The sequence below is a fragment of the Aegilops tauschii genome, chromosome 3 (assembly GCF_002575655.3).
Source record: "Aegilops tauschii subsp. strangulata cultivar AL8/78 chromosome 3, Aet v6.0, whole genome shotgun sequence".
NCBI lineage: Eukaryota > Viridiplantae > Streptophyta > Magnoliopsida > Poales > Poaceae > Aegilops > Aegilops tauschii.
The window spans coordinates 619,762,198-619,772,432 of NC_053037.3; the positions used below are offsets into that span (position 1 = coordinate 619,762,198).

The following is a 10,235-nucleotide window of genomic DNA, read 5'->3' on the forward strand; positions in this document are numbered from 1 at the left end:
ATCAATGGGGTATAAAAATGTCTTGAGATGATATTTTTAAGATACTATTGCAATGCAATTTTGAGAGTTACACAGAATGCAAAACCAGATGCCCAAAAATGGACTTCATTTTAGGTTTTCTTTTCGCTGCCAATGTCATTTTGTATGCAGTACCACAAAAATCCTTGCACGAATATAAGTTTCCAAACTACTCATTAAAAAACATTACGTGTAAATGCAAAGCATTTCTTCTGTACCAAGCAACATTTCGGAGAAGCACTTTGTACAGGGCTCAACATGGTGAAGTTACTCTTTATTTAAGGAGGTCACGTGGTTATTATGCATGTTTCCTTTGACATAATTGAATCTACAATGCTGCAAATTCATGTTTTTTTTATTAACATCACTTTGGCCTAGATAGCTATTATTTCCTGCTTCTCATACAAGTTTTTGACTGCTCCGCAAATTTCATCATCATAAGTGAATTTCCCAGTGATCATTGCTAGAACTCCTATCATCTCCATCTACCTTAATAATCAGACCGGCAAAGGTAGATCCATCGGATTGCATGCCGTGTTCTGTGTATTTGAAAGATATCCAGTGCATTCTACTCTTCTTCATACAGTGCTTACACGCTGCATCATCAAAATATTAAATTTGTAGACGAATATAATTACATATATATTAATTTGGTGCTTTCTCCTCTGGTGCTTCCATTCCATGCTATACATCAGAATATGAAAGTTGTAGACGCGCTCGATCTCCTGATGGGTGAGATGCTAAGCGATGCCAGCCGCTTTACGTACGTCTCTCCCAGGCTCGATCTCCCACACAGATGCTATACCCACATGCACGCAATGCATAGGGATGCGAGCAACACCTGAGAGGCTGAGAATCTTTCCTCCATGCCACGTCCTATAAATCCCCATGCAACAGAGCCATGCATCTCATCAAACTCACGGCTAGCTACCCACTAGCCGCGCCACACTTATTGAACTTACATAAGCTCAGGCAGGTAGCAATGGCCAGGAGGGGGGCTTTCTCCATGGGAGTGGTGGCCGCCGCTGCCGTGCTGGTGGTGCTGTGCGCCGCCGTGTCGACCGCCGCGCAGCCTCGCCCCCCACTGCCGAAGAATTCCCGCATGATCACCCCTCGGCGGTTCGGGAGGAGGAAGCAGGTGCTCACCTGCGACGAACCAAAGGACGGTTACAGCCCCTGCGTCGCCACCTGCGACAGCCGCTGCCCCAACGAGTGCATCGTCATGTGCCCAGGCTGCAAGACCTACTGCCGTAAGCATACTAATGTGCCTGCATAGATTAGTTAATTAATTGAGGTGCATCAATTAATTAGTTAACTTTTTGTTCAAGTGTGCGACTTCTACCCTGGTGTCTCCTGCGGTGACCCCCGCTTCACGGGGGCCGACGGCAACAACTTCTACTTCCATGGTAAGAAGGACCAGGACTTCTGTGTCCTCTCCGATGCTGACCTCCACATCAACGCTCACTTCATCGGCAAGCGCAACCCCACTATGAGCCGTGACTTCACATGGATCCAGGCTCTGGGCATCCGCTTCGCCGACCACCGCCTTTACATGGGTGCCCAGAAGACCACCAAGTGGAACAACGACGTCGACCGCCTCGAGTTGACCTTCGATGGAGAATCGATCAACATCGCTGCAGACATCGGGGCAAAATGGCAGTCCACTGCCATGCCTGGCCTGACCGTCACGAGAACCACCGTGACCAATGGCTTGAGCGTCCAGCTTAAGGGTGTGTTCGACATAATGGCTAAGGTGGTGCCCATCACGAAGGAAGACTCACGCGTCCACAACTACGGCATGACGGAGGACGACAGCCTCGCGCATCTGGACATCGGGTTCAAGTTCTACGACCTCACCGGCGATGTTCACGGTGTCCTCGGCCAAACCTACCGCTCTGACTACATCAACAAGTTGAGCGTGAGCGCCAGCATGCCTGTGATGGGTGGCATAGCCAGCTACATATCCTCTGACATCTTCGCCGCTGACTGCAAGGTCGCTAGGTTTGGTCGTAGCGTCGGCATCTCCATGGTCACCACCGCGGCGAACTAAACTATTTCTCAAGACAACATCACTCTGATGTAATTGGCCTACTGATGATGGATATAGGCCCACAAATAAAATAATATGTGACAAGTACAATTTTTAACATTGTTTTGTACCAAAAATCAACAACCTTCCAAGGAAAAATGAAATGAACTTTGAAGCTGCAAATTATAATGGTGCTTTCCTATCTGTTCATTTTTATGTTATAATATGTGATGCGATGGGCAGATTGCTCTATAGTTGTTCTCCTGCCCTATTCTAGTTCCTTTTTTAGGGTTCCCCTATTCTAGTTCTGTTACTGAATAATAACAATACACGAGTCAAGAATGTTGAATGTCTCCGTCGAGCATTGTAAGGCCATGTACAATGTAAGGTATTTCAGGGAGGTTTTTGAGAAATAAACCATTTTTTCTTCGAACTTTATTTGTAGAGGGTAGATGCTTAATTAGGCTCCTCTCCTATAGAGATAAGCATTGTTTCTTCAGAAAGCTCGGTTTATTTTACTATGCACTTTGCATTGGACAAGGCCTAAGTGTCATGGGCATGGGTCGTGCTTAATTAACTTGTTATAATTGTAATTATTATGTGTAGAAGTAAAGATGAAGTCAATTGTTTCCAGTGACTCCATGATGTGATAAAGAGATCCAACGACATATGCCCATGACACTTAGGCCTGAAAAAAATTGTTTAGGAAACCGGACCAATTTTTGTCATTTTCATGCAATGGTATAAGTTAGTGTAGAAGTTTTTCAATGGCCAACGGATGAGTCAACGGTTATCACTTCACCTCAAAATCTGACCCATTCTCTCTTCTTTGCTGGTCCAGTTGAGCTACCGGAACTTATTACGACGATGTGCTGGTATCTATGGTGGCAACGGAGGCAACTTGTCCGAGCTGAGGACATATTATCACCTGAGAGAACTGCACCGGCTGTTATTGCCCTGGCTCCGAATTTTGCGCGTGCGGCGGAGGTAAAGATTGTACCAAAAGTAAACAAGTGGCCGCGCTTTCTTTCTAGACAGAAAATCTTAAATGTGGACACATCCTTTTTCGAGGGCGATTATGTAGGGTCGTGCGGAGCTGTAATCCATGATCATCGGGGGAAATTTATAACGGCATCTACGGCAAGGTTGGAGCATGTAGCTGATGTGTTTTCGGTAGAAGCAGCTGCTTTAGCGGAAGGATTGAAACTGGCAAGGAATACTGGGTGTTCTAACCTAGTGGTCAGATCGGACAATAGTACAGTTATTGATGCCATGAACTTCAATGAAGGCTATTCTATGGTTGCGGCGCCGGTTGCTTGATGATTGTCGAAGTATTTTACAAGATTTTGGGAAGGTGACTATTGAGCATTGTATTAGAGAGTCAAATTTTGTAGCTCATGAATTAGCTAGATGGGACGTGATAAAAATCCATCTTTTTGGGTTGATGCCCCGCCGGAGTTCATTGTTAAACTGTTAGCAGATGATGTAACGGTCATATGATTAATAAAGTTTGCCTTCCCATAAAAAAAACCTAGACTTTTCTTCGGAGATGGTCCGGTTTCTAAGAAGTCTATGTGACAACTCGGAGAAGATGACATCATCGTGACACAACAAATGGACGAGAGAATATATTCAGCAAAAGCTCATGGAGGACATCACATTGTTCGTTAAATATACCTAGTCTCATCCGGATGATTTGTATTTGAAAAACTGAAACTATCACCGAAAACAGATATGCAGCAAAACAAATGGACGAGACTGGATATATTCAGCGGTGATGTGAACTTACACAAAAGACCATCTAAGAGATGTAAAAAATAGAAAAAAGGAAATTGCACGATAAATTATGTGATGTGTAATCCATACATTTTTTTGCCTTCACACCTAGCAAATATTTTGTCACCAATTTTTAGAAGAACGAGTTTCTGCCCATCATCTAAATTTTGTGATTTACTTTATGGTCAGGGCCGTCTTATATTATTCAATGGGGGTAACAATCGAATATGTTTAATTGGATACTGAATTCTACTCCCGATGTGACATGCACTCGCAAGAACAGTACATTCAATGAAAATACTCGCAACGAGAAAAACAAATGAAATTTGTTCGGGCGTAAACATGCTCGAGTGTTCTATCTAGATGCAAAATTGTATAGGTTCAACTTTCACAATTTTTTTGGTGATGTCTCTTCCTGTGGTGCTTCCATGCAACAACGAAATGTAAAATTTGTAGAAGAATCTAATTACCTACGTACGCGCTGGATCTCATGATGGATGCGATGCTACGCGATGCCTGCCGCTTTACGTGCGTCCCAGGGTCGATCTCTCCCACACAGATGCTGTCCCTCACATGCATATCATGCATTGGGATCCGCGCAACACTGATCAGCATCTTTCTTTCCCTCCCTGCCACGTCCTATAAATTCCCATGCAACACAGCGATACATCTCATCAATCTCACCGCTAGCTACCCACTAGCCACACTGATCATCTAAGCTAGCTAGCTCAGGAAGGTAGCAATGGCCAGGGGGTCTTTCTCCATGGGAGTGGTGGCCGCGGCGGCCGTGCTGGTGGTGCTGTGCGCCGCCGTGTCGGCCGCAGCGCAGCCTCGTCCCCCACTGCCGAAGAACTCCCACATGATCACCCCTGGGCGATTCGGGAAGAGGAAGCAGGTGCTCTCCTGCGACAACCCCAAGGACGGCACCAGCCCCTGCGTCGCCACCTGCGACAGCCGCTGCCCCAACGAGTGCATCGTCATGTGCCCAGGCTGCAAGACCTACTGCTGTAAGAATATTATCTTACACACAAACTAGTTAATTCGGGTGCTTCAATTAATTAGTTAACTTTTTGTATAAGTGTGTGACTTCTACCCTGGTGTATCCTGCGGTGACCCCCGCTTCACGGGGGCCGACGGCAACAACTTCTACTTCCATGGCAAGAAGGACCAGGACTTCTGTGTCCTCTCCGATGCTGACCTCCACATCAACGCTCACTTCATCGGCAAGCGCAACCCCACCATGAGCCGTGACTTCACATGGATCCAGGCTCTGGGCATCCGCTTCGCTGACCACCGCCTCTACATGGGTGCCCAGAAGACCACCAAGTGGAACAACGATGTCGACCGCCTCGAGTTGACCTTCGACGGGGAATCGATCAACATTAATGCTGATATTGGCACAAAATGGCAGTCCACCAACGTTCCTGGCCTCACAGTCATGAGGACCACCGTCACCAATGGCGTGAGGGTCCAACTTAAGGGTGTGTTCGACATCATGGCTAAGGTGGTGCCCATTACAGAGGAGGACTCCCGCGTCCACAACTATGGTGTGACGGACGACGACACACTCGCACATTTGGACATCGGGTTCAAGTTTTTCGACCTCACCAACGATGTTCACGGTGTCCTCGGCCAGACCTACCGCTCTGACTACATCAACAAGCTCAGCGTGAGCGCCAGCATGCCTGTGATGGGTGGCGTAGCCAGCTACGTCTCCTCCGACATCTTCGCCACCGACTGCAAGGTTGCTAGGTTCGGTCATAACGCTGGCATCTCCATGGTCACCACCAGGGCCAACTAAACTATTTATCAAGACAACATCACTCTGATGTAATGGGCCTACCAATGATGGATATTGGCCCAGAAATAAAATAATATGTGACAAATGTAATGTGTAGCATTGTTTGTGCCAAAAATGAACAACCTTCCAAGGAAAAAGATAAACATTCACGATGCAAATTGTAATGGTGCTTTCCTATTGCTTATGTCATGGGAATGTTGGATCTCTCCATCGAGTAGTAACAATTCATGAGTCGAGAATGCTGAATCTCTCAATTAGCTTTGCAAGTGTCATAGGACTATATAACTATATATGACAGTTTGCTGCTCAATGAACTTGTTATAATTGTAATTAATTTGAGTAGTAAAGATGAAGCCCATTATTTCTAGTGACTCCATGAGTGTTGTGATGGAGAGACATATTACTTTGGTGATAACTCCATTTTGTCTCTCTGTCTCCATTTGCGGATGGTTATCCAAAATTCACCAATTTGTTAAAATTCAAGATGCATTTGAAAAGAGGGAATTTACAGAAATTGCATTTCATATGAAGTCATAGGAAGACTGGGTATGAGCCATGGTTCCATCAACAATGGGCTAGACTCCGGTTGAACCTAAATTTAGATTCGATTCCGGCCCAGTACACGCACGTTAGGCCTAGGTACGTTGTGGTGAAAGAAAAGAGTGACTAACTCCAGCCCACCTATACACTAGGCCCAATTCGCATACAAGAAAGAAGATAGAGTGTGTTCTTGTGTTGCACATGTGGTCTCTATGGGTTTCCCCCAAAACATTATCAATCATTAAAGCAAGCTGATTCTTCCCAGTTTTGCATTACAACAACGCCGCTCTCTCTGTTCCTTTCCGAAGTCAAGAGCACATGTGTATTCATCGCCAAAGCTTTCCTACATGCAATTGCCTTGGTACCCCTCCTCTTCCCATCCGAGGGCCTCGGCGGTGGCAAGAGGTGTTGGGACCCATCCATCTCATTTTATTTCCATTCGCCTTTTGTTTCCCTAGCAACATTGACAATGTCAGCCCTCTCTATCTCAATGACGTGTTAATAAGGTCTCTCTAGTCCCTCCCTATCTCAACGACGTCTGATCCACCGTCGATGTAGAGCCTGTGAGAATTGGTGTGTCTTTCAAGGAGAGCTATTGGTTGGCTATTTGTGCAGCGACTACGCCATCTTCTTTCGGTTGTTCTCCGACATGGTCCGGTTTCTCTAACATCTGAAATGGTGGTAATGGATTGCAATCTTGTATTGCGCGTGGTGATACTCCAGCCGAAGTTGCTTTAGCGATTTCTTGATCGCATCTCAAGGGGCAAGGCGAGTGTCTATTGTCATCTTCAAAGTGTGGTATGACGAAGGCGTTTGTAGGTGTCTCTTTCCTTTACTGCTGGTTCGGTGCAATTTTAGGCGCACAATCAAAGGAAGAACAATACTAGTGTGATTTTCAATGTAGTTTTGTTTTTTACTGGTCGTTCTGTGTCTAGTAATCTGTCCATTATACTGTCTATTGTTTTCTTGATATTTATATCAGATCTAAGATGTTTCTTGGTGTCTTTTCTTAAAGAAAATAAACCAAGCAGATTGTTTAGAAGAAGGTGGTTTCAATGGGGTTTGACCTTGGATCTCGTCGTTGCAGGCATGCAGCTGACCCGAGGCCGTCGACGGAGGTCGCAACTGGCGCGGGCCGGCACGTTGAGTCGACTTACAAACAGCTAGCTGTAAGTTGGGCCCTGGTCTTCGAGGCCGGCCGGAGAGAGCGGGAGCAACAAGCTGGCTAGAACAGCATGCAAGCGTACGCCACTAGGTCGATCGTAACGTAGCTCGGCCGCGCTAGCTTGCACCGTACGTGATTTTTTAATTTCTCGATGAATCCACATGCATGCATGCAGCTGGAAAGCAGCAGACCCTAGCTATTTCATGTGGGTTTGTAGCCAGCCGGTCAACGCCTACTGTACGCCAGGGACGATGCTTGAAACCCAGTGCACGCATGGTAACATGCACAAAAGAAAGTCAACCGATAACGTGTTATTTTTTGTAAGGAAATAAATTAACGTAGCTGTGTTGTCGGTCACCACCTTTGTCTCCCCCTACGCCACTTCACCTCCACTTCACTGCACTTCCGGCTAACTCCGGCCATCCCGGCCCCAAAGTCGCACCCTTCCATCTCCAATATAAGAATCCCTCTGCTCCACCTACAATGTACACAGATCCCACCCACACACATCGTCCATTATCCACCCACCCATAGATTCACCCAGCATACACTTGGCTACATTTAGCTAGCTAGCTCTCGTCGGCGACGATGGCGGGGAGGCGGCAGGCAGCCTGGTGCCTGGTGGTCATCGCTCTGGCGATGACGCTGGCGGTGGCGTCAGCGCAGCCCGTGCAGCCGAGGGTGGGCGGGCCGGGGAAGAAAGGCGCCAAGATGCCGCCGGGCAAGTTCGAGACGGTGACGTTCGCCAAGAACAACAAGCGCAAGTACGAGGTGGCCTGCACCGACAACCGCGGCCCGCCCTGCGTCGTCTCCTGCCCCAAGACCTGCCCCAACAAGTGCCTCGCCTTCTGCGAGTACTGCATGACCTTCTGCAGTAAGTTCTACGCTCTTTTTCTCCTTTCGGTTCCAAATTCCAATCGTTTCAAGTCTTCATTTCTATATATTCCATTTAACCCAAATCTATAGACAGAAGGAAGAACATGCTAATAATGTCTGCTGCATCAATAATAGACTACCAGATGAATCTAACGAAACTACGGCATATCATGCAGTGTGCGACATGTTCCCGGGCACGTCGTGCGGGGACCCACGCTTCACGGGCGGCGACGGCAACACCTTCTACTTCCACGGCAAGAAGGACCAGGAATTCTGCATCGTCTCCGACAAGGACCTCCACATCAACGCACACTTCATTGGCAACCACAACCCCGATATGAAGCGTGACTTCACGTGGGTGCAGGCCCTCGGTGTCACCTTCGTCCATGGCGGCGCCGACCACCGTCTCTACGTAGGTGCCAAGAAGGTCGTCGAGTGGGACGAGGAGGAGGACCATGTTCAGATCACCCTCGACGGGGTGCCCGTGGAGGTGGAGGCCGGCAAGAATGCCCAATGGGTCTCTAGGGCCATGCCGGGACTCTCCGTCACTCGCACCGACACGGTGAACACCGTCGTCGTGGAGCTCGACGGCGTGTTCAGCATATCCGCCAATGTCGTGCCCATCACTGACGAGGACTCCCGGATCCACAACTACGGGAAGACCGAGAAGGATAGCCTCGTGCACCTCGATCTCGGGTTCAAGTTCCACACCCTTACGAATGCGGTGGACGGCGTGCTCGGCCAGACCTACCGCTCAAACTACATCAGCAAGGTCAATGTCACGGCCAAGATGCCCATAATGGGCGGCGCGCCCAAGTACCTCTCGGCCAGCCTCTTCTCCACAGACTGCACCGTCTCCCGGTTCCACCGTAATGGTGACGCCGCCATCGAGACGTTCGCCTCATAAACCATTGGTTCATGGATCTACACGAGAAATAAACAAATATCAACCGTAAGGGAGTGCAATCATCTCCATCATGCTGTTGTGGAGTATATATGCGTGAATCTCACACGATTAAGGTTGTGAAATAAGTTTCAAGTCAATAATTGAAGCAAAGTGTATACCATGTTAGTAACTTAACATTTTTTAAGAAGAAGAAAAAAAATCATTGTTCTTACATACTACCTTGAGCCTTGCCTTTTTTGTTTTGTTTTGAGATAACCTTGAGCCTTTGCCTTTTTTGCACAACACTCTAGGCTTTATTGATTAATGATCAAGGGAATACCATCGCAAAAAAAAACAAATGATCAAGGGAGTACAAATAGGATCGTACGGCTGACCAAGCCACGTATGTCTACCTTCATCTAAAGATGATGCAAACCTAGCTAGGTCGTGGGCTTCATAATTAGAGTCTCTTTTTTCATGAACAAAGTTGCCGAGGTAAAGAAAAGACCTAAGAGTTGTTATTTCCTTGGTGGCCGCTTCATATTTCGCTCCCACCCTTGCTGCAATGTCGTTGATGACATTAAGACAATCCGAGGCAACTTGCACATTCTGAATATAAAGGTCCATGGCAGGGGCAAGACCCTCGCGACAAGCCAACACTTCCAAAGTGACTGGATCCTTCACTTCCGAAAGAACCAAAGTTGATGCTCCAACGCCATGTCGGACGGAGGGAATTGCCAAACACTAGAACTAGCAGGTTGGACCAACATCACAGATAGCCTCGGTGCTCTGATGGACCGCAATCCTTCCAGCTCCAATATGTATCGTTTAACAAACTTATGGCTGGAAAAGGGGCTCTGAAGAATGCCCTCAATTTTGAAGAATGCCCTCGTGGATCGCTTTCCCCCGTGCCATCCAAATCACCCAAAGCGTGATCATTATGCGTGTAAGTTGTGCATGTGGAAGAGTAACAAACATGGTGAAAAGGCATGCCTTTGGGTTTACTTCGGTGGTCAACATCACAAGCTCCAAAGGTTGCTTATCGGACAATACCCAAACACAACGCGCCATAGAAAACTCAACAAGGGATTATCACCAGGAATCTTCAGCACCACAGAGCGAGCAGGAACTTGACGCACTCGTA

General features: G+C 47.3%; 3 protein-coding genes across 3 annotated transcripts; all 3 read left to right on the forward strand.

Annotated features, from left to right (window-relative positions):
* Nucleotides 1-954: 954 nt before the first annotated feature.
* LOC109731735 (uncharacterized) lies at nucleotides 955-2,271 on the forward strand. The gene is made up of 2 exons (XM_020290908.3): nucleotides 955-1,268; nucleotides 1,347-2,271. The coding sequence occupies exons 1-2, from the start codon at nucleotides 1,001-1,003 to the stop codon at nucleotides 2,066-2,068; spliced, it is 990 nt and encodes a 329-aa protein (XP_020146497.1). The 5' UTR covers nucleotides 955-1,000; the 3' UTR covers nucleotides 2,069-2,271.
* A 2,242-nt stretch (nucleotides 2,272-4,513) lies between these two features.
* Nucleotides 4,514-5,846, forward strand: LOC109731734 (uncharacterized). The gene is made up of 2 exons (XM_020290907.4): nucleotides 4,514-4,830; nucleotides 4,903-5,846. Exons 1-2 carry the CDS (start codon nucleotides 4,566-4,568, stop codon nucleotides 5,622-5,624), a joined length of 987 nt encoding a protein of 328 aa, XP_020146496.1. The 5' UTR covers nucleotides 4,514-4,565; the 3' UTR covers nucleotides 5,625-5,846.
* A 1,964-nt stretch (nucleotides 5,847-7,810) lies between these two features.
* On the forward strand, nucleotides 7,811-9,504 carry LOC109731733 (uncharacterized). Its single transcript, XM_020290906.4, has 2 exons — nucleotides 7,811-8,203; nucleotides 8,382-9,504. Exons 1-2 carry the CDS (start codon nucleotides 7,918-7,920, stop codon nucleotides 9,110-9,112), a joined length of 1,017 nt encoding a protein of 338 aa, XP_020146495.1. The 5' UTR covers nucleotides 7,811-7,917; the 3' UTR covers nucleotides 9,113-9,504.
* Nucleotides 9,505-10,235: the final 731 nt, after the last annotated feature.